This window comes from Drosophila arizonae, chromosome 2 (assembly GCF_054131065.1).
Source record: "Drosophila arizonae isolate 15081-1271.41 chromosome 2, UAZ_ARI_1.0, whole genome shotgun sequence".
NCBI lineage: Eukaryota > Metazoa > Arthropoda > Insecta > Diptera > Drosophilidae > Drosophila > Drosophila arizonae.
Window position 1 is genome coordinate 30,043,341 of NC_142922.1, and position 24,383 is coordinate 30,067,723.

Sequence of the window (24,383 nt, forward strand, 5' to 3'; positions counted from 1 at the left end):
TGCCGCGGTATACAAAAAATAGTCTGGCCACATTATTAGCATGGCAACGTATCGCTGCCACAATCGTACAGAAATCCGATAGTCAACCGAGTGGCAGCTCCATATCAAACAGCTGTTTAATATTATTAATTCGGCAATCACATAATCGTGAATATTTACTATTTGTTTGGATTTTAAGTCAAAGCTAAGTTTCTACTAAATGGCGGGAACAAAAGTTCTACGCTCGCTGTTACACGAGCTACGACTGGCCTCTCAGTCGCCTGGCAAAATTAGAGACTCTCTGGCCGCCCGTTATATTCTGGCGCAGTATAAGAAATATGAGACAACCGATCAGCAGCTATGCAAGGCACGCGACGAGGCAATCTTCTTGGGCCAAACCTATTTAACCTATCTGAGCAGCCTGCGCAAATACAACGAGCTATACAAGGAGTATCATGGTAGTGGCGAGCGCACAGTTAAAGAAACGGCAGATCTTGTTGGCTTCAAGCTGCCCACAGATCCCAAGTGATATACGCTACTTACATACATATGTAGATGAATTATGCTGTGCTAAGTAATAAATATTAAAGGAAAGAAACTACATTAAATGTTTACTCAATCATTTGTCTGATTAGCGCAAAGACCCGATAAGTAACAGTCATTACCTGTAATATAAAATTATAGCCAATAGCCAATGGAGCCTTGATCTCTACCTACTTGCTTAAATGTGTCCAGTGATACTGGTAGATAGCCCATGGCTGTCAGTTCGGCTGGTCTCTGGGCGCGCGCGATAATAATCAATAAAGACTTTTTGTAGTCCGGCGGTGCATCTGACCAGTTGTGATTGTAGGCGGCATTTGTTATATATGTGCTCTGCATAGATGGTCCAAAATGAATATTCCTTCAAATGCAACTATCGTGTAATTATTACCAAAGTCTTGACCTTCTCCCCGTAATAGCAAACCAGATAGACCAGAGATGAGGCCGTCAACATAAATACCACATAGGTGATACCCTCCAGATTAAGTCCCTGCATCTGCGTATAAACGGCCACAGTGCAAAATACGCCCGCAGTGGTTAGAAGACTCAACAAAAGAGAGCTGCCAAAGATGCCATTAATCTCCTCCTGAAGTCTACAAGTTGAGGTTGTGAATATTACTTAAATCTTCCCTTTGGCATAGGCATATACTTACTCTAGTAAATCATTATGCCTGTTCACTATTTGCGAAATGAACTTTCGATCTTTGGGGTCGCGAGTGCTATTGGGCTTATAGTTCTCTAGCGATCGGGCTATATAATCGAAGTGCATGCAAATCTGTACTTCAAAGCTGACCAGCCACAGATCGGTGCTCATGTTCGATATGACCATCAGGGTGCTGTGGAGCCACTCCAAGGTGTAAATGAGAAAGTATTGCCACAGCGGATCCTGATCCGGATCGAATATATAGTACGGATAACAGTGCACGTAAGAAAAGCGATTCTCCATCAGGTATATATACCCTGATTGCAGGAGAGGTCCCAGCACGACCATTGCCGACGATCCATAGTAAACCACAATCAGCACAATTGTGGGGCGTGGCCAGTAGTACTCATCGACTCGATGGTCGATCTTGGACTGCTTAGTTTTCGGAAAGAGCTCAGCCAGTTTACCATTAAGCCTTTGGAAAGCCTGTTTCTGCTGCGATGTCCCATACTTTGTGTCCGAGTTAACGACGTAGGTCACCAGAGTAGCGTAGCGCATAACCAGCGAGATATTATTGATTGTGTCCCTCTCAATGATGCGCCGAAACATGAAGCACACACAGCAGATGTGTGAGCAGACGCAGGCCCAGTGATAGAGCTTCATCCAGAGGGGACGCGGCTTGTTGGGTGTGTCGAGTACATCGAAGCCACAGAGCCTGTAGCTAATGGTCGGTATCCAAGTGAAGTCCTCATAGTTGTACATGAGCTCATCTCGAGACTGCATGGCGAAGGAATACTGCTTGACTATGACCCTATCGCCAGCTAAGCGGACGCATTTATAAAGGTGTGATAAATGAGAATTTCATGCGGTTACGTGTGAGATTTGACGGGTGACAATGTGGTCTTAGCGCCACAACAATTAACGGCATAAGAGTCCATTAGACATTAAAAATACATCAATTAATTAAACACCTCAATTTACGCATTATTACTGCATATCTAATATGCATTAAACCTTTCATCGGAATCATAAACTTAAGCGTTTAAATGCTCCAAAGGAATTACATATCTACAGCAAAGTATATATCTTATAAGTTTACTGGAGAGCAAACATGAAGCATCGGGCCTCAAATTAACATTAATTAAAATCAATTGAGCGAATCAATTTGTGAATCAAATTTTCAAGAAGCAAAGATCGTGCGTAATATATACATAAATATGTATATGCATTAACATGTATGTATATGTATATCTACAAAAACATACATACATATGTACATCTACATATAGTTTAAGCTTTAATTTTCAAAGAATACATATATTTATCATACATATTTTGTTTAATAAATAGCATTGCCTATATATTAATTGATGTCTTAATTTTGAAAACCAATTTTGATTTTGAAGCTTTCGTAAAATGTTGGTGGTTGAAGTCATGTATTGGTTGCTTATTTCTAATAAATCCTCAAAGCATAAATAATCGTGGAAAATGATTATAAAAAATAATCTATAAAGATAAATACAAATATACGACTAAAGGATTTATTTGACTAAAGTTGTTGGCTTCATATATTCATGAATCATTTATCAAAAAGATTTAGTTATTTGTATTTAAACTATTCCTATGATATATATATATATATACTTTTTTTTTTTTTTTTTTTTAATTTTTACATACTTATAATATTAGTTAACAATCCATAAAAGCTAAATTGCTTACTAAACCTAACTATTAATTATAATATTTTTAAACTTAAGATACAATTTTTGGAGAAGAACTTTAAGTACATTTGGAATTAGTAACATTTTCAATATAGAAATATTAAGATTGAATTGATTTTCACACAATTTCTCTTATTTTAACTTTATAATATGTGTTGCTTGTATTTATTATAGTGAAATCCGACAGCCTAACAAAAATTCTAGACATTTCATCGCCAAGATTATAGGGATATTTCCTTATAAAATAATTAATCTATAAAATTATTAAATAGAATTAGCGAAAATAAAAGTACTTGAGCTGTAGCTAAGAAATAGGTATTCCACTTACATTTCGTTCACATCACATTATAGAGAGTTAATTTTAGATTCAAATTCAGCGCATCAAAAGCCGTTAGAGAAAGATTAAATAATTCATGGTCCTTAAATATCGAAAGCTTGTGTCATTATAGCTTGCGAAGAATATTATTATAAAATATAACCTAATAAATGTGGTTGTGGTTGGAATGAAAATATATCTATTCATATACATATGAAGAAATATTTATCTAAATATATATACATGAATATATTTATGTGTATGTGCTCACGCGTAAATCAACTTAAATTTACATTTAAATACAAAGAATACTGCAATATTTGTTGCTTGAAAGACATTGTAATTTCTATATTATATTGTTCGGCATTCATATTGTTGTTTAAATTGTATACCCTGTATTTAAAAATTGAAGATTTCTGTACATTCCAAAATGCCTATTTGTCATAATGTAAAGAACTGAAGCGGTATCTTTTTTTTTTTTTAATAACTCAAGACGATTCCAAGTACTCTGATTAACTTTTATAATTTAGAATACATAGATAAATAAGACTTAATTTCAATTAATGCTGATAAAAATGACACCTCTATTTAAGGAATTTATAAATGAAATTCCAGCACCTTCTTGCTGTCTACAGGGTATTTAGTCGTTCAGCCCTCTCTTTCACTTATTGGTGTAGTTCTTGTCATTGTCTTTTCATTTATCATCGTCGCTATGTTTACTGTTGTTGTTGTTGTTAGTGTAAATTCTTACACATACCAATAAAATGGTATTGCTGTGGGCAGCTCCCTCAATAGGTTCCATCTGAGCAGAATGCTAAACAGCAAGGAACTGTTGCTTGGAATTTTTTCAGAGTGCAGCAAAAGTCTTTTATTTCTACTGTAATTATGCATTGGTGTAGCACAAAAAGAGACAGATCGAGAAAGAGAGGGAGAGAGAGAGAGAGAGAGAGAGAGAGAGAGAGCGAATGAAAAGTTATTAAATATTTGTTATGCGATCGAATGGAATTAAGGAAATGTGAAAATGTTGAACTTATGCTTATGTTTAGCACTATTCATACATATTACTGAATTATTTAGTTTTCCTTCTCACATTCAACGCATACCCAGGGCAATTTATGTTTCTTCTATTACACAATTTTGCGAGTTGCTATTGTCTTGCAGTTCCAGTTCCAGTTTACTGCGATATAATTTCAGGTCGTTACGGACAATATGCGTAAGTGGAGAAAGAATTCAGCTCGTTGTGGAGTTCTTGCATAAGGTCTGCTATTTTCCACTGTGCAAATGCAATATAATTTGTTCATTAGCTTCAATTGGCTGCGAACTTTTCAAAGGTTCAGCAGATATGCCTATATTTTCTTCTGATGTACAAACACATGCCCGACGCATTCTCTCAGCATGTGAATTCTCAAGCGTTTTCAAAACAATCGAAAACTAAATAAATCAAAGCAACAATAGTCGCTGCTAAAATTAGAAATTTAGCTAGAATGCTAAGGTTGTTTTCAATTAATTCAGAATACACTTTTAAAAGAGCAAATGAACTGCATTAATTAAGTTCAACAAACAGGATGGGATCACAGATATCTGCTAAGTCTGCTCAATATTTATTCAATATTCATCCACAGCGCAAGGGATCTTTAAGTTAGGAGTGTCGCCATCGAGATGAATTGTTTATGAGGATATCGATGCATAGCGGGGGAACAAGTAAAACAACTTAAAGCATTGCAATCGGGCTGAACCAATTGTATAAGACTCGCACGTGAATAATGAACAAATTTACAGATTTTTTTTGCGATTAAGCATAGTTAAGACTAATAATGACTTGTATTCACTGGGTATGTAAGATGTTCTAAAATCTAGTGAAGTGCGAAATGGTGAGGACTTGTAGCCAATTAACGATGAATACATGACTTTCTAGACGGTAGAAAATATCCTAGCCATTAAAACAAAATAAAACATTTCACAATATTTAAAATAGAATCATTTAGTATTAAGGACTTAACTTCTCTGTAGATGTCCCTGCTAATAGATATATGTATCAACATTTTTATTTATTTATAAACCCTATATGTAAGTGTAAGTCTCAAATTCCCAAACAATTTATAAAGTATATTATACGACGAAGTTAGCCAGAAGTACTGTTTATAAATTTCAAATCTCCATTTTCTATATCTGGCAAATTTTGTGAGTTCAGTTAGAAATTACACGATATTAATATACTCGTTTCATTACGTGAACGAGTATAATCGAACACAGCGCGTTAGCAATCTCATAGACAACGGCAAACATCGTAAACCCCAAAAACACTAGCAAGACAACAATGAATGGCGGGAAGAGCCATAAAAATAACCAGACGAAGCTGGGGCCAGTTAAATGGGCAACAGGCTGCCTGTCTGCCGCAGTGCCTGTGCATAGACAGTTCACAGACAGTTAACTCCTTTATCCTTTGCTCAGCTAAAATGCACTCCCAATCGATATTGATTGGACCAATTTGAAATTGAGATTAAAGCAAGATGAGCATAAAATTAAATACAAGTAAAGGCTACATTTTATATTAATATAAATAATACTCAAAGTAAAAGTAATAAGAAACAAATTTCTTCATAAGTATGCAAAATAAGGCCACCCTTAGATACCAGGAAATGATCTTTCCTTAAATTTCTAAAATCATGCCAGCTCTCAATGTTTATAATGCCGGGAATGTATAACTATATACAGTAGTAATACAATAAGAATTAAATTTCATTCAATTATGAAAAGTGAAATAAAACATTTCCTTTTTAGAACTCGCTTGCTGAGAGACGCTTGTGTACCGCACGATTTGTTTATTGGGTTGTGCATAACCGGTTCTCAAGCTCTCTCTCTCTCTCTCTCTCTCGTGCCAATTCGCCTCAGCGAAACGTCATTTTGGTCGGCATTTTCATCAGCGCCATTGTCTGCAGAGTTTCAGTTCGCGCTGAGCATTCGAGGCAGACGGTTCGTTCGGCACGTTGCGTTAAGATCGAGATTTCATCCGATTTGTGTGTGCGTTATGCGCCTCTGTATTATTGGCATTGGCATCTGTTGGATTGCTCTGTAAATTGGCCATGTGAGAGGGCGAGCATCTTACGCTACGAAACTTGTCTCCATGGTAACCGTCGCGGCAGCATTCAACAGTTTGATAAATTCATATATTATTTATACGCACACATAAAGCCCAATCTATTTATGTTTATATTAATGCAGAGATAATGTAGTATGTGCAAAAAGTTTACGCGCTGATTACGCGAATTGCAAGTGACAGCCCCGCCCCAACTCGAACCGCCCATAGATTATGTGCGACTATATGAAGTGTAAAAGAAATTGCGAAAAATTTACTGCAAAATTATATGAAAATTGCTAACCGATCTTCTCTACACTGTTGCGAGTGCATTTATGTTTATGAATTTAAAATTACATTTTATATATACTTATAACGGCGCTTTCGTTTACACGTTCAGGTTCTTGGCGCTGTTGTTGTTGTTGTTGCTGTTGTAATTTATCTATAAGTGCAGATGTTCCCCATCGCAGTTGAAGTTGTTGTTGCCTGCCTCTTGCCTGTGGCAGTGGAAGCGGCTGTGGCAGCGGCTGTCTAACCCGTTTATGTTTTAGTTGACTTGGTAAACTCCAATATAGACGAACAACGAAACACGCACAGACAAACAATACGTCAAACTGTTGCCGTTGTTGTTGCTGTGTGCTGTGGTTCTGGCGCAGTTCTGTATCAGTGCCAGTATCTGTGTATCCGTAAGATGCACGTACTTGTGCTGCACTCGCCGTCGCCGTCGCGTCGTTTCCTTATTGACTGCACCGCGACTGGGCCAATGTTTATTTTTGTTTGCTTGCCCGCGAGCGGGAAAAACAAGTTTACTCGCCGACGAAAAGAGTAACAATTATTGAAGAAACGCAGTTTGGAAAATCTTCAAAACTTCAGAGGCTCAACTCCACTGACAGGAAAAACGGACGTGAGACAGACAAAAAGAGCACCAAAAACTGAAATGAAACGTCATTTAATCATGTTAATTTATGGTCTGTCCGAAAAAAAACATTCCGCTAATTAGCCAAAAGTGTTGACAATTATTTTTGGCTCTTCGCTGCCCGAGGCAGGTTTTTTGTTTTTTTTTTTTTTATTTCTGAAGTCGTTATTGAAATGTCGCCTCGTGTATTTAGCAAATGTCGCAGCAAGTGCAACAAACAACAACAACAGCAACAATCAGTGCATGTGAAAGTTGTATTTGTATTGTATTTCTTAAGAAATTTCCAATGTGTGTGTGACGAAAATATTAATTGATTCGATTCAGTGCCGGCGACAGAAGGCCCTTCGTGTGCACAGTGTGCACAGTGTCAAAAGTGTCAAAAAAGAGAGTGGAAAATACTCTGGCCAGCAGCACATGCTTAAAGCCATAAATATTGGCATGCAACAAGTGTTTGCCACATGTTTGTGAATTTCGGTGTCGCGTTGCGCAATGCTCTTCGAGCGAAGTTAATTTTGTTGTTTAATACTTTTGTAGCCCTCGCTTCGTTCAATTTAAGCATGCAATTGTGACTCATTTGCAAAGCGCAAAGAAAAATAAATTAAATTTAAGAGAGAAATACGTCCAAAAACTTGAAGCGTCGAGCGTTTAAGCAATATTTCACACCAGAGCCAAAATGGGCTTCTCCACGGCCCTGCAGGGCCGCGCCGCTCACGAGGCGCTAATCGTGCGCCAAGACGCGGAGCTGCGTCTCATGGAGACAATGAAACGATCCATCCAAATGAAGGCCAAATGCGACAAGGAGTACGCAATCGGCTTGATAGCCGTCGCTCAACAGGGTCTCAAAATTGATCGGGCTGATGAAATGCAAGGTAAGCCAAGCGCTCTGCACTCTCTCCAATGCAAGAATCTCTGTTTGCCGATACTTAATTGATAAGATAGCTTTCAATGCAATTGTTGCTTAGATAACATTTTGCGACAACTCCGATTGCCGTGTTTGCAGGTAGTGCGACCTCAATGCCATAACACTCCAAACACAATAACTTTGAAGTGAAACTAATTTCTGTTTGTCATACGCGGAACGACAGCTGGAAATGGTTTGAGTGCTCTGTATACCGGAAGTGCTCTGCATACTACATATAAAGACCAGCTCCTAAACAAGCTGCAGCTGACTTTACATCCCAGCTAAGATCTGAAGTTTGTCGTAGCTCACATTTTTATTTAATTAAAGATTCATTTTGTTTTTCAAATGTCATTTACTCCTATAGATAGTATTTCTTACTATAGAGCAAAAAGTTTAGTTTGATATTTTGTATGGATAATACAATTCTTATATCTTAAAAAATATTTATACAATAAAATATATATCAAAATATATTTCAGCTATTGTATGAGTACTCTGTATACCGGCAGATACATTATATCCAGCTCAATAAATAGTAATACTATATATAGGGATCAGCTCCTAAACAAGCTGCAGAAGACTTTATATCACATCAAGGATTTTGAGCTTATCGAAGTTCTCATAGATATTTTTAATTAATAAACGATATATTTAGTTATTATATTGTATGGATAATGAAATTCTGATATCTTTAAAAACATTTACAATATATCAATAGATATACTAATAGAGGAAATAATATCTCAAAAAATATGTATCTTTAAGCAATTAATATCATATATACATAAGTAATCTCTTAACTATCAGCGCTTATTAAACAATAACAAAATCTTTCCAACTCAATTATTCAGGTTAAAAATCCGCTATTAACCTGAAAAATAAGCTTAGATAAATTAATTTTCCGACTCAGCAAATACATTAAGTACCATAATCCCTGTTTAGCCATATTTTCGAGTATAATCCCATCTAAAATAGCTCAAAAACAAACACAATAGAAATATATTTGAATAGTTCATTTGAAAAACACAAAGCGAAACCAAAATTAATTGGTAACAAATCTTCCAAAATGCAATTAAGATCAATTGGATATTGGAAAATGTTCACACGGAAGTACAATACGGCATTTGATTCTCTTGATACTTGTGTTTGCAATCTAATCGGAGCAGTTAGACTAGAGAAACCAGTCTAGGTGTAATATTATCTTATCAGATCGTAAAACATTCAAGTACGAATTGATAGGTTTGTTTTAGTTATTTTATTTACCGAAGGTTAAAAAAAATAGAATAAGCGAGGATTTTAAGAATACTTCCGAATTACCTTTGTTTTTCCTGAGTAAGTCTGTTTGCCAAATAAACTCTGTTTTGTGTGGAGTGGATATGGTTGTTGATGAAGCCATTGAATTCTCTTTGCTTCCTTATCAAAGGCTGAAGTTGTGCTCAATTTCTGCATGAGTAATAAGATAACAATTTTAAAAATACTTTTCACATAAGTCATAACTTTTCATTTATGTCCTATTGATAATACAAATTTCTAGTCATAAATAAAAAATGATTAAATGAAAATAACAGCAATATGTCACCTCATTGAAAATATGTAGAATATTTTGCTGCATAAACAGACGCAAATGTTTGCACATATGTATTTGATTATAGATGGAATCACACATGTGCTTGCACTCCAACTCCTCCTACGTCATAAATTAGCATTTTTGGAATTTACGCTGAGTTATCTGGGCACTAAACTTCTGCATTACTCACTCGATAAGTCTTGTTTTGCAGTTTGGGGTCGCTTGGGAAAGGCCTGGCCAAAGCCGCGCTGCAAGCACTGCCCACACAGCCATTAGTCACAAGAGCCCGATAAGCCGGCGAGCGATGCGCCGCAAAGCTTTCACTTTCGCTGGCGAGTGCCCAGGGTAGGGGTGAGGGCAGGGGTAAGAGCAGACTTAAGTGCAGGGGTAAGGCTAAGAGAGCTTTTAGTCAGTCCTCAATCAGGCTGGTCAACCCGTCCCAGAAATTGAAATGACAAAGGAAAGTGAAGAAATAAATAGACAAATATAAAATTTAAAGAGCAATATTTACTCAAAGTATAAAAATAAAAAATTTTATCTTTTTGTCTTGGCATATTTGAAGCTTCATAAAAACTTTAATACTACAAGCCAATAACATTCAATTAGGCTGCCGTTTAACCTTTGATCTTTAGCATATAACAGTTAAGTCCTATAAAGCCAAATGACATCATTGCTGCATTTTTCTCACAGTTTCCAAACTTTTTAACTCTTTGTGTATGTATATATACACCAGACATTTTGTTGTTATCCTTAAAAGTAATCAACAATGCAATATGACCTTTAAGCAAAGCTGAGTAATTCGTTGATGACATGCCATGAAATGCTGGCTAAGAAATATTATTTTTTCCCATTGACTCCAATTGAAACTGAGTGCTGAAAATGCACATAAAATTTTTTTTCAGACTCTGAATCTATGTAAATAGCATATCAGAATCATATTACTTGACTCAAAAGACAAAGACTTGGCTCTGCTGTGAATTTGTTGATACTAACATGATATACCCAACATTTTCTTGTTTTGAAACAGCCAAATACTTTATAAATATCTATTCATGACGATATATATATGTAAATATACAGATACATCATATGTATATCTGAATATATTTCTACATAGATCTTTATATATAAACTACAATATTGATCTGTGTCAGCTGTTAATTGTTTTGACGCTGCTGAAGTCTATCCATCTATGTATCTGTATCCTAAAGATATAGCCGTGCACCTTGCCAGCCAAGCTCATCAAACTGTCGACAAAGTGCAGCTGCTTCTAGTCGCTTCTAGCTCTGGCCACACCAATGCCAGATAAACTCGTAAATAAATAATTGGTATAATTTTTCGTGTTCGTTTCTTGGCTTGGCAATCGCCAAACGCCAAACGGCATTGCCAAGTTGCAATTGCTATTGCTGCTTTCCACATTATTCTGTCGCTGGCTAAGAAAGCAATGGAAATACGAATATTGTTTACAATTGCAGGCAAATTATTTATCGGTCGGATATTTCCAGAAACAGCAGATGTTCGTAAAATGTTTTACCTTGTGGAGGATATTAAACAAAATATTGAATGAATTGCGATTAGAGAATGGAGACTAGAGAATAGAGAGACAAAAGTAGAGGAGTGTATGATTCTTTAACAAACCTAGACTTCAGACTAGACTCCTTATAAAAAATGCTTGAGATTTACTTCATTTAATTAATAGTTTATAATTAAATATAAAGTATATAAAACCAACTTTCTGCAAGGGTATTTAATCGTCGATGTGCCACAAATAGAATTTCTTTCTCGATTTAGTTTTCTTGCTATGCTTTTCTTTATTGCCTTTTTTGCAATGCATTTCGTGACGTACTCTTAATTTGTTTTAACCTTGGCCATGAACTTCAGATATAGAGTTATTTGGATCGAGGTAAATGAAATCTTAGAAGGCCTAACTCGACTGTAATACTATTGAATAACGAGTTGTAGTATTGTAGTTGAAGTCTGGCTGCCATTCAAAGAGATTCGGTTACAATCGATGTGAATGAATCATTTATCAGCTGCAAAGTGAGCTTATAAAATTCTATCGCTGATGAGTCACAAAGCTGAAATTTCATGCTAAAAGTGTTTACAATGATAATTGAAATCATTGTTTCTTAACCATTTCAGGCAGCCTTATCACAAAATCCTGGCGATCCTATATGGACGAACTGGATCAACAGGCCAAGCAGTTCAAATTGAATGCCGAACAGCTGGAGGTGATCTGCGATAAGCTCTCTCACCTCTCGCAGGACAAACGGAAGGCGCGCAAAGCCTACCAGGAGGAGCATGCCAAAATAGCAGCACGCCTAAATCATGTGAGTTAACTTGAAAAAAGATAAACAAATTTAGATTATGTAAAATATGTTTAGATTATATAAATCTGCTAATCCAAGAGCCTAACCAAAACAGAAGCTATAAATGAATGAAATTTTAGGTATAGATATGTATATTTGTATATGTATATATTTATAGATACAAATATTAATATACATGTCTTTATAAAACAGAAATCCGTTTCTAGCAACTTACAAAAGAATTCGTATAAAGGTCAATTAAAGACTATTGTCAGATCGCAGATTGAGCTGAGATATTCTGCCTTATTGCATGCCGGCTTTGCCAATTTGTCAGCTTCTTCATGTTGTTTTTCGCATTGTGCCAGAAAATTCCGTTGATTTGGCTATACACAATCCCAAATAAACATAATAAGCTTGTATATATGCACACATAAGTGTATCATATGGGCATTTGTATTTATGTATATGTATATGTATATGTAAGTGTCTGTAGGGTCTGGCACAAGCTGTCGATTTGTAAGCAACTTAAACGACTGTAAGTTAAGAGCTTCAACAGCTTTTGTCATGCAAAGACGAGTTGATTTATCATCAGCGAGACGACAAGTTTATTAACCCAGACGCGTCAACGCTAACACATACATAGATCAGAGTCAGCATTAACATACCAGCTACTGACTACTTGGCCCATTTGCTAGCGCTAACTAACTTGGCCAAATGTCGGCAAATCCATCGATGACCCAATTTAATTATTCATGCATACTATATTTCCCGCCAGGCCACCAAATATTTACTTATGTAGCTTTGTTGAACGCCTTCCTGCGGTATTGATCTAAAAAAAAAATATTTCTCTATTTTTGTTTTATTTACAACGTGCCCGAGTTAGTTTACAATTTTAGTTTGACTTTCGAATATAATATTTATATTGACCTTTTTGACTGCAATATAAATTTAAGTCAAAGAAGGGGTAATATAATAAAATATTCAAATGATTAATAATTTTAAATAATTGACTGGTGTTATATACATATGTCTTCAAGCTGAAAATTGCTTTTAAATATATAAAATATATAGATTTAAACGAGAAATAAAAGATATGCTTTCCTTCTCAGAAGTTTTAGTTGGGCTAATGTCAAGTTATTAAATAATTTTAAAATAATTTAAAAATAAAATAATACTGCACTTCGGTTATCAATAATTCCTATCTGTATCTCTCTGATCAAGATGTCAATACTAAAATTGAGGGATTTTGTTTTTATCTTGGAACAAAAACTTTGCAGAAGATTTTTCCAATTTAGTACAGCGACAGAAAACGTAACATTTTTGATGAATCTGTATAAAAGCTCACAAAAAGTCTGAAATGTTGTAAAATTATGAAAGATAAACAATTTTTGTGATTGCCACGCCTGCAGTAATCTATTCAATATAAATATTATATTAATAATATATTTATTTATACTCTTTTCACTTTATTTGCGGTTATTGACGCTTAATTAAAAAAAAAAAAAATAATAATAATAATAATAATAAAATCAGAAATGAATGAGTAATGATAAAAAATGTTTAACTGAATTTGTCGCCTTTTCCGGGAAATTCAATGCAAGCAAATTACGGTTTTAATTCAAGTTTTCACCTGCTAACTTGATTTTCCCCATCACACTATTAATTGATTTTTTTCTGCAATGCATTGAAGAAAACAGGTAAAGCCACTACGACTTGAGTCAGAGTGAAACGACGCAGACAGCGAAAAATGGAAAATTCTGCTGCTGCGTATTTTATAGGTCGTTCGATTTGGTAGCTAAAGATTCTTGGACATATTTTGATGGCCACACTGAGTCCAATCAAGAAGAGTTAAGCCAATTAGACTCTATGTCCTAACTCGTATATATTCTCGTCATGATAATAGACCCACATAATATATCTGTCAATATTATATTAAAAACTGCTTAACTGCAATATAAAGTCAAATAAGTGAAAGTGATCTAGTCAGAATTTTCCGACTAGAAAATATTCTGCGAAGAACTTGAATACATAAATTTATAATTTCAGGTCTCTAGTGCTTGTGGCTTACAAATTCATTGGGATGATCAGAATATATGCTTAATTCTTAAAAATGTTTGTAATTTATTCAAAATACCCGAATTGCAATTATAAAATGCACATTATATACGAACCCTTTGTTGTGTACAAGTATATCTATAACCCAGCAATAAGCCAACGAGATATAAGCTATATATATATTATATATTATATTATATATTATAGCTATAACTATTTAAGAAAAATAAAAGTTCCATTCAAATCGAGTTTGCTATTCAAAATAACTACTGCACTTAAAGAATGTTTGCCATTGTCGATTAGTTGTCAGAATGCAGTGACAAATGCTTGACAAGGCATTAGAGCAACTGCCGCTGACTGGGTTATTAATTGACTACACTTAAGGGCGCCAACGAAATCGTGCCGACCCACCCATACGTTTGGCTAATGGATATGGAATTGCTTGAATGTATCTTGTATCTTTTGGGTTGTCAAATACAGGCGTTGTTGTTGCACTCGCTCCCGCATTTGAAGAAGAGCAAACAAACTGAGGCAAATGGAAAACGAAACGCATTAGAGCAGCCTCGACTGCGAATGGAATTTGACTTCCGGGTGGGTTTCCACCGGGTTTTGCTGGGGCTTCGCATTTTTATATTGATAGACCGCAGAAAAGCCGCAGTTCTCGAAGTCCACAACACACTAGAAGGGGAGAGAGAATGACATAGAGAGAGAGAGAGAGAGAGAGAGAAAGACAGACCTCCCTCCCCAGTTCTCCCCCTGCTGGCAAATGTCTCAGCCAGTGCGCACTTGTATTAATTACAATAGGTTCAATTGAAGTATCTGAACACATGCACCAGAGCAGTGCCCCAGCCAGCATCAGAAACAACAACTGGCAATTGAGTGCGCCTTTGGTATGCCAGATTAGCTGATAAGATAAGGCTAGCAAACAAGCAACAACAATATGTATACATAGAAAATATATATATTTTCGTATTTAAGGGTGTATCGCTTCTACTTAAAGATAAATTCCAACACATGTATTTGAAAACTAGCATTCGGAAATGGAGCAATATAGCAGAGATACAAAAGTTTTGCTTACACAAATCAAGACTCTCGAAGCATGCAAATGTTTCCAAAGTTTCCAAAGTTTCGTGGTCACGCAGACATCTCCACCTCCACACCTCGGCGAAAGGCGAATGACTTCGCACAAAGCCACTTGATGTGACAAGTTTAAGTGAGCTGCGTTGACCTCTATGGGCGAGGGTCTTCCAAAAAATACCCAGATTGACTAGCACACGGAGATTGTTATTTGATATCAACAGCAAATGCTATCACTGAATCTGTTAGCATTTATCTCATTTTACAATATTTCGAACTGAAAAGGCTGTGTAAAAGAATGAAAGAGGACTTCGAAGAATTTCAATTTTCAATTCCAATCTGTCCTTGTTTCCGATTTATATATCAATAAATATTTCAACAGTCGTTTAGTCTAAAATAAAATATGTCAAAATAAATTACGACGAGGATCTTAAACTTGTCACGCCTCTAGTGGATGCAGAGATTTTTAGTCAATCTATAAAGGAATCTTTTCACTATTATACTATATATATTTTTTATATTCCACGGTACAGTTTATGAGAAATTAGCTTAATGGAAAAAGTTATTCCAAGGAGATTGAAACTGAAACTAGTGTAAGCTGAACATCAGCTCTCACTGCATGGAACATGAGATTGAATCTAGATTGATTGATTCCATCAGCATTAATTCCACGCATAAATTCCTTACAAACACAATCTGTTACTCATGTATTCATAATTAAAAATCGGTATTGGAGTTCGATTTGGATTTGTTGAGGCGCGCTTAGGTGAGCTAAGGACTCAAAGTATCTGTTGCCGCGTCTGAAGCTGGAAAAGCAAGTTTCTTGACATTGCGACAAAAACTGCATAGCTCGCAATAACAACGGGTCGCTAAAGACAAGGCGCACGCTCTAGCAATAGTTATAGCCTTTGTTGTTGCTCTCGCTGTTGACTGCGCCCAACTAACAGATACTTTTGTATCTGCCACCATGAGCTGCATGCAAGTGAGGCCAGCGATTTTATCTTTTATATAACGGCTGCAGCTGCCAACTAGCGTCTAGTGGCACGCAGCATAAAAATTGGAGCTGATATTTGTTGACAACAAACATGTGGCTCTGTTGCTAGCTAAGCGTCGTGTATTGAGTCGCGTGCGCCAAGAAAACAGCAACAAAACCAACAACTCAGATAGCCAGCCAAATAAATTGTTGTCCAAAAGCGAAATTTGTGAACGAAATGACGCCATGGAGCGCACCGTCCTAACGACGCCAAGGGTGGAAATATCGAAGCGATGTGAAGGACACTTCCGTGGGGGTTGTTCGCATAATTGCAATATAATGGCATGGATTGGCATCGTCATCGTCATCGCCATCGCCATCGCCATTCCCATCCTCATTCTCCATGGCCCTGCTACCGTTAGCCAGTTTTCAAGTTCCGCCATCAATTGCCAAGTCTGCAGTTGAGCAACTTTCGTTTTAGCTTTGTCGTTTCTCGTTTGTCTGCGCAGCCAGAGGCAAACCTTATCGCCAGAGTCCGGCGTCTAAGTCAATGTTAGGCGACACAATTGCCATTGCAATTGCAGTTTTGCGTTGTATGCGAGGCGATGGCGCCCAGTGCGTGCGCTTTTTTTTTTTGGGAAAAACCAGCGATGACAACGACTTTACCAGTTGGATGATGATAATTACTTCCGTCATCCGGCAGCGAGATTTCCCATGATGCTTAAGCAAAAACTGCAAAATGCAATCAGCAATCGGAAAACAAAAGACTCTAAATTACCTGCCATGAAGGGATTTTGGCATAATTAAAGGACCATTTTACTATAAAACAGAGAAACATTTTGGATAAAAAAGTAGTATTTGAGCTTTTCGAATGACGATTGAGCTGGATCAAAGGGCTTATTAAAATTATATAAGCTAACAAAAAAATTGCCGCAGGATCAGGGTGAATGAATAGGAACATCAAGTGAAATTATTATTTCCGCAAAAGTTTCTTTCTGTAAATAAATTATAGCTTCTCGAATTGTGTATCATATGGCTACATCCTGTTGAAACCACATGTCAGCAAGGTGAATGCTAGCTTGCATTGAGGTTAAGAAATAAAATTTCTAATCCCATTACACCGTTCACCTTTCACAGTAACATTTTGACCGATTATGGTCAAAAGACGACATTTAGACTAATGACACTTCCACTCAAAGAAGTGAAGATTGATATCAATTTCATGAAACTGGGAGAGTAAATGCACAGAAGGAAAGTTGATTGAAAGTCCGGATCAAAATTATATTAATTTGAAGAGCTCTGTCGAGCATCCTGCTTCTCCAAATGAAAGCCAATAAGTCATATATAAATTTAGCTTAATTATAATTATATAGAAAAATTTAATGCTTATTACAAATATAAATAAAATAAAATATATAATAATATATATTACTTAATTAGTATGATATATTTTTGAAAGAAAATAATCCAATTTTTCCTAGAGTAGCCTAGTATTTTGTAGTTTGATTGTGAATTAAATAAACGATTTGTCTTAATCTCCTGATGACAGTTATTCGCAACTCTCATCTACCAGATAAATCTATTCGAAAATGCATCTGTATGGTCAGCTTTTAAAAAACGTCCTCTACGTCAGCTGCTACTTCTAAACCCTTTAAATTGAGTTACATTTGACAGGCTATGCGAAAAAAAGAACACTAGACGAACGTGATGAATGAAAAATGAAAAATATAGCTAGAAAGTGCTGAGATCCATAAGCCTCATGAAGGGCCATTGGGGTTGCTGTGCAGGATGCTTAGCATCGAGTGTGGGGACCAACAGGCAGCGTGCATTAGAGAAATAACAAAAGTGAACAGCGTACTGCGCCCGGAGCTGATTTGACATGCAGACATTGTGGGGCAGACAAACCATTGGCCATGCCACACCACACCACGCCAGGCCAGCCAGGCCTCTGCCCACACTCGTTGCCAGTCGCTCTAGCCCCACTCGAGCAAATTCTAATAATGCCAAAAATTCGGACGCCGGCTGGCAAAGGCTGCAGCAACAACAATTGCAGTAGCAACAGCAGCAGCAGCAGCAGCAGCAGCAGCAGCAACATCCGCTCCTGTGGTTGCTTCGACTGTGGGCAATTTGTTTAGACCGAAATGCAGGCAAGTGCCAACAGTTTTGCACAGCCCTTTGCCACATGTCTGTAGCGCACAAGCCCCAGCCATGTGGTGTACCCGGAGCCATGGAGTCCAGTTTGCACGAAAAAATAACCGTTTTCCATTTTGGGCGATATGCGAAATACGAATACGAAATTGCGAAAATGCGCTTAGGGGACAGTTTATGCTGCCTTAAATCGTAAGCTTTTTTCGATTTAACTAATGGAGGCCATAACTCAGCGGCTGCCACCTATGGCATCCATTTTAATTAATTTAAATGTGCAGAAATCATTCCACCACACAGCTTCGAGCCGAAAGGCTCCGGCGTCAACAATCAGCCAAACTAGGGGGGCGGGCTCACCGTCTGAATTGGGATGTCTGCCAGCCATCGGCGACGCCGCAGCCATTAACTGGGCATATTATATTGCTGGTAATTCGCTGCGCAAAGCTGTAGACGGGGAGCCTTTGCTTTCATCGGCAAACCAACTCCGCCCACCGCTTTGCGTTTTTCCGATGCGGGCGACGCGTCGTATACGTTGTCGTCGTCTATTGCAAACATCGTTTCATTGTTCATACGCAGTGTTGGCTACGCAAATTTCGAAACGCTTGAAGCGCACAACAAGTAAAACGGAAAGAAGCGCAGTAGATAACAAGAAAAAACAACGTTATTTTGTTGACGGCAAACATTCGAAAGGCAGCGCGAAATTGAAAATCCAACAGATAGTCAGAATGGGAGGCAGAAACAAGCGAGAACGAATGGGGTTTCAAGGGAAACACTGACTATTCCTACGTAAATTCTGTTGGCTAATTTGGATGGAAGCCAAATAAAATGAAAAATAAAAAATAAATAAAAACACAAGTAAGAAAGCTCTAGTCGAGACTGCTCGACTACGAGATCCCCTGAACCCTTGGAGCAATAGATATTTCAATAATTTTTCGCGTCTTTCAGCTTACACAAGAAACACGCACACACACAGGCACGTACGCACACACAGGCATACATACACACACACGCATACAGACACACATACACACACACACACGCATACATACACAAACGCATACATACACACATACACATACACAAACGCATACACACACATACACACACAAGCACCCACGCATAAACACGCATGGGCTGCAGTGTGCGCTTACTATGAGAACTTAATTGTTTAATAACTTTTTTTATGGACGTACGATCTTTATGAAACTTTTAGATTATGATTATAATGAATATGAATATGAATGTAATTGCCAAAACACAAGTCTCTAGTATTTGAAATGCGCTTTTTACAAAAGTGAGGGTGAGGGGGTGAATTTAAGGGTGGGGGGTAAATTTTAACAAAAACCGAAATTGTATAAATTGCATATAAGCATACATTAAAAATTTGGAGACTCTAGCAATAAAGGTGTAGAAGATATAATTTTATAACTGGTTTTCGATAAGGTTTTTTATCGATAAAAAAGATCGGGGTGAGTTATCGATTTTTAATGATAAACTTGATATGCGCGCTGTAATTACGGACATTTTAAAAAAAATTTGAAGTCTCTAGCTCTTATATCTTCTGAAATCGACGCGTTCATACATACGGACAGACGGACAGACGGACGGACGGACAGACGGACAGACGGACAGCTCGTCGCCCTGATCAAGAATATATATACTTTGTGGGGTCTGCCACGCCTCCTTCTGCCTGTTACATACATTTCAACAAAACCATTATACCCTGATTTCCCATTGAAAATGGGTTCAGGGTATAAAAACAACAGAATAGAAATAGTAAGGCAAGAAACAAAATATACAATTGAATCTTAAATGCTGCTAGAAAAGTGTGGCTAACTACAGTGAGCATTTGTTAAAGTGAATTATGATCGTGTGTATCTTATATATAGTATTCCTTTAAATATATACATATATGTGTATATTCATATATAAAAGCTATGAATAGAAATATTCTTTTGCTTTCTGTCAGTCATATACGACGGAATGTTATTTGATTAGCAATCAGATTAGTTTATGCGATAATAAAGTAACCAGAAAATATATGTTTTTTATTTTTGTTCTATTTTCTTGAATTTGTATTTCTAAAAATTAGTATATATGTAAACATGTATTTATTTATTTTTCTAATATACATAATTTAAGTTCAAGTTGAATTTATACAGTCTATCGGAAGTGCGTTGGCTGCAATCTGTTGTAATTTTAGCCCATTCGCATTATTTATGCCCGTTTCACCTGCACTTGAGAAAACACATTGCGCGTATTGTTAGCTTTTCGTATAAACAAATAGCAGATTTACAGACTTGAATTTTCTTCGTTTTTGTTTTTGCATAAACAAATTTCATTTCATGACACAATTGCAGCTGTTAGGGCGACAGTTGCAAATGCAGCGGACGCCAAAATTAAATGAGCCCCAAATTGTTTGCTGAATTCTAGAGCTATAAATGTAGAATTATGCAGATCGCTTGGCATTTCACTTTTATAGTGCAAGTAAAGGTGCTTCCATTGACAGGGAAATGCCTTGAGTCGAGAGTTGAGAAAAGCATATTTAGAGATTGCATAGCAGATAGTCGGAGCATCTGCCGATTCCTGTTTATTTAGATTTGCCATCTAAAGTTAACAGTGACGTAAATGAACATGAGAAGCAACAGCCCTAGATATAGATACAACGAAAAAACGACTCACATTCTATCTATTGGCAATACGTTTTAAGCGAATGCAATCCAAGATCGAGAACCAAATTCCACTGTCTGTCCGCTGGTTAATTTGCCATTGCAGTTGTCGGAAACCTCAAAAGTGAAACAAAGGGTCGTCATGTTATTGGCACACGCGGCCCTGACATCGCGATATACAAGCCCTTCCATCGGATACGTGTTTAGTATATGTGAAAACTATGTAAATCAATCGATTTCCTATACGAATTTACCTCAAACGAAACGTTGAGCTCGGCTTGGCATGCGATTGAAGCATTGAGGAAAAATTACCAGAAAATGTAGGAAAAATGCAGCAAGTTTGGAAAATTACAGCCCAGTTAACCAGCAGCTGAGCATTTGACAATGCGCCCAAGGCAATAATAGCAAGACGTTGTTTAAGATATATGTACATATAGACGCTCAAGCATTTACTGGAAATGCTGCTCTGATCTTTACACTAGTTTTGTAAATTAAATTTTGAGGTCAATTATGCATGTGATGACAGCGAAAGACAGATGTCTACATATGTGCATATACGTGTATATGCATACATATGTATGTGTGGCTTTAAAAGTCCACATTGTGTTAATTAATGTATGTGTCTGCCATGTACATATGTATTTGCTAATAAACAAACTGAATTTCATTGAAAAATTATAATTTATATGAATGGAAAATGAGTCACTAAATGCTTGCACATACATACAAACATTTATGTTATATGTATGTTAACTAACTGAACGAACACACATATGAGTGCCTGGATCTATTTACTATTATCTGATAATCTGTTTATTCATGTATTTCATAAACATTTTTAGTCATTTGATGTTACATAATACAATTTCACTGTGATGTGATAAGTCTTCAAACATTTTGAAATTCAGACAGTAAAAATTTATAATATAAATAATAATAATTGTCAAGGCATTTGAATTACTGCATTGTTGGAGAAGTGAAAGAGAGCGATGAGCAACTAAAGTTGTGAGAGTATTCATGTCGGCAGACTCTCATTTTGCTCTGCTTGTATATTGCAATAAAATCACTTTGAATTTGAAGGTCGAGGCGGTCAATCGTCTTATTTTCATATGGCAACTCAGATAGAAAGAAACTGCGGGCTGCAGCTCCATTCAAGTGTAGTTGCTTGAACAATAATAAATGGGACTCAGGAGTGCCATACTATAGAAAACACCTATTGATCTCAGGTCTGTTAGATTTTATAGTAAGTTTGGTTTTAATACTTTAATTCCTTTATTATTTAAATAATGTGGCTAAGGGTTTTATTGTTAAGTAAATTAACAATCAAAGGCTATCAGAATATATATTTCACCTACAATGATTGTCAAAAAGTGCATTAAAATAATGATTACCATAAATATATATAGATATTAAAAAAGAAAAAAAAGGAATTATTTATTATAATTCAAGTGTAGACATAGATCATGAAAATATATATGTACTCTAAGCAGTAGTCCACACGTATATAATAATTAACATAAAATTTATAATTATCATTTGATTTATGTTGTTTATTCTTCAGAAATCTTAGAGAGAATATCTAAATAAATAATCATAATTGGCTGAATATTATGAATATACATTCGAAAAAAACAAAATGGGATAGCTGAGTGCTAAAAACGCACTGAAATAGCTTTAAGCTCTCAGAGCAGTCAAATCGAATACTGTATATAATACTATATAAATTAAAAATTGGAAAATAATTATTCTGATTAAGATGTTTTTCCTTCCTTCTTCCCTTAACAAACTGCTGCTACTTCTGGTTTTACTAGCAGAGCATCGCACAGTCGTATAATGCCGGCGCTCAAGTACTTTGTTATTTTTTATGCAATTTTGGTTGTTGTCACATCTTGTATTATTATTTATATTGCTGTTTACACATATTTCGCCAGAATACTGAGGCAAGCACAACCACCAAACTAGCAAATCATATGGCATTGAACTTTGACAACATTGTACGATGGAGAGACACATATACACACACACGCACACGTCGCTTAGTTTGGTCAAGGCAATTGCGAGTAAGAGAATTGGAGTTCGCATTGGCTTCATGAGTTTTTGGGGCTAGGCGAAAAGTGACAAAGTGCCACTAGAAGTGAGAAACGAGAAACGAGAAATGAGACACGAGAAGCGAAGAGGCTAAGCACAATGAGAGTCGAGCAATTCGCAGTTTGGGAGCCACACACACACACACACTCATAACTGTGATTATTTATGGGCCAGAGACAATAAGCTCGTTGTGTCAATGGCCAACAAAAAAGGCATCAATGGTCAGTTTTGAGTTTTTAGTTTTTAGTTTTGACTTCTCAGTTTTGCAGCAGTCAGCGCCATGGCAAAGTACGTGCAAAAGCTGACTCGTTCGTGTGCACTTTGTGTGGCCTAAGCCCAAAGAGGTCAATTGAAACTGTTAAATATGAACTGCCAGAGATTGGAATGGGCTTTGGTTGAAAGGATACTTTTGTGTTGTGTGTTTGATAAGGGTATCTACAGTCGATTACACTTGATTGGCTGCCGAACTTGTTTTTTCGCATCTTTTCAGGGGATTTTCCATGTGCCAAATATGGGTAAGCCGAGCGCACTGCATCAAAGTGAAGCTGATTGTCAGCTGAACTTGTTTCGCTGGCGGATTTTTGTGTGTAGCACAGATCCGAATCCATATCCGTGTCGGCAGTGTGGTACGGAAAGTGGAGCAATCCGAAAAACCTGAACGTCTTCATGTTTCTGTTTCTGTTTCTGGTGCTCGGTTAGAGGGGCTTAATTTCTCGTCTTGTTGTGCGTTTGCGGTCGGTCGTCTTGCACTCGCAACTGCTTAATTGAAGTGATTTGCAGTCAATTATTGCAAAAGAGAAATTCTTAAAGTCGCAAAAAACTTTCGAGCGTGAAAGTAGCGCGACTCTCCACTCCCTCTCTGCTCTCTGCTCTCTCGCTCTCTGTCTCTCTCTTTATCGCCCCACTGCACTCTCTATTCTGCAGTTTGTCTCGCTAGACGACATCTCATTAATTTGCGCACTTATCCACTAACTTACCATCTAATGGTAATGGCCTACTCAAGCATGTGCATTGCGATTGCATTTTCCATTGTCGCTAATCTGGCTAATTGGCTAAATGGCCAATCCGAGACGCCTGCTGCGACAAATGCTGCGTATCTCCTAATTGCCATCTAAATTAGCCAGAGTGCAGCACTGCAAGCCAATACGGCTAGAGTAGTATCGGCTTTCGTTTTCCGTATTGACAATCTGATTGGCAATCATTTGAATTCAATTCGCTATATCTCTGTAATTGCGTCGCAAACTGGGGCTGTTGTTTTACAAACAAAGATTTTGCGCAAGCCGCTGGCCGCTCATAACAACAAGATACAAGATACGCTCCATGTCGACAATATGATGACGTCAAATGCTAAGATATTAACTGCCTGGCTGCCTGGCTGCATGGCTGATAAAACCGGTTCGTGTGCGTT

General features: G+C 36.8%; 3 protein-coding genes across 12 annotated transcripts in view; 2 read left to right on the forward strand and 1 right to left on the reverse strand.

The window, feature by feature from the left end:
* Positions 1–76: 76 nt before the first annotated feature.
* Positions 77–587, forward strand: LOC108614289 (protein FMC1 homolog). The gene has a single exon (XM_018008342.2). The coding sequence runs from the start codon at positions 200–202 to the stop codon at positions 506–508; it is 309 nt and encodes a 102-aa protein (XP_017863831.1). The 5' UTR covers positions 77–199; the 3' UTR covers positions 509–587.
* Or85f (Odorant receptor 85f) lies at positions 186–2,278 on the reverse strand. Its single transcript, XM_018008256.2, has 4 exons — positions 1,173–2,278; positions 911–1,112; positions 697–852; positions 186–644 (listed from the first exon to the last, which is right to left on the reverse strand). The coding sequence occupies exons 1-4, from the start codon at positions 1,943–1,945 to the stop codon at positions 591–593; spliced, it is 1,185 nt and encodes a 394-aa protein (XP_017863745.1). The 5' UTR covers positions 1,946–2,278; the 3' UTR covers positions 186–590.
* A 3,863-nt stretch (positions 2,279–6,141) lies between these two features.
* The window catches only part of FER (tyrosine-protein kinase Fer), a 46,802-nt gene continuing 28,560 nt past the window's right edge, over positions 6,142–24,383 (forward strand). For 3 of the 10 annotated variants that reach the window (XM_089461961.1, XM_018008082.2, XM_018008089.2), the window contains exons 1-3: positions 6,142–6,326; positions 7,726–8,060; positions 11,802–11,989. In XM_089461961.1, coding sequence (XP_089318087.1) covers positions 7,865–8,060; positions 11,802–11,989 — 384 coding nt within the window. In that variant the 5' untranslated portion in view covers positions 6,142–6,326; positions 7,726–7,864. Of the gene's footprint in view, positions 6,529–7,468; positions 8,061–11,801; positions 11,990–24,383 lie in introns of all 10 variants that reach the window. The other 7 variants (XM_089461956.1, XM_089461955.1, XM_089461953.1 and 4 more) reach the window with 7 other exon arrangements.

Excerpts from the sequence above, each read along its gene's own strand:
- LOC108614289 (XM_018008342.2), top strand. The coding sequence starts at position 200 with ATGGCGGGAACAAAAGTTCTACGCTCGCTGTTACACGAGCTACGACTG.
- Or85f (XM_018008256.2), bottom strand. The coding sequence starts at position 1,945 with ATGCAGTCTCGAGATGAGCTCATGTACAACTATGAGGACTTCACTTGG. Across the intron at positions 853-910 it reads GGGAGAAGGTCAAGACTTTG|AGCACATATATAACAAATGC; the intron begins GTAATAATTACA and ends CCATCTATGCAG. Across the intron at positions 645-696 it reads CACTGGACACATTTAAGCAA|GTAATGACTGTTACTTATCG; the intron begins GTAGGTAGAGAT and ends TTTATATTACAG.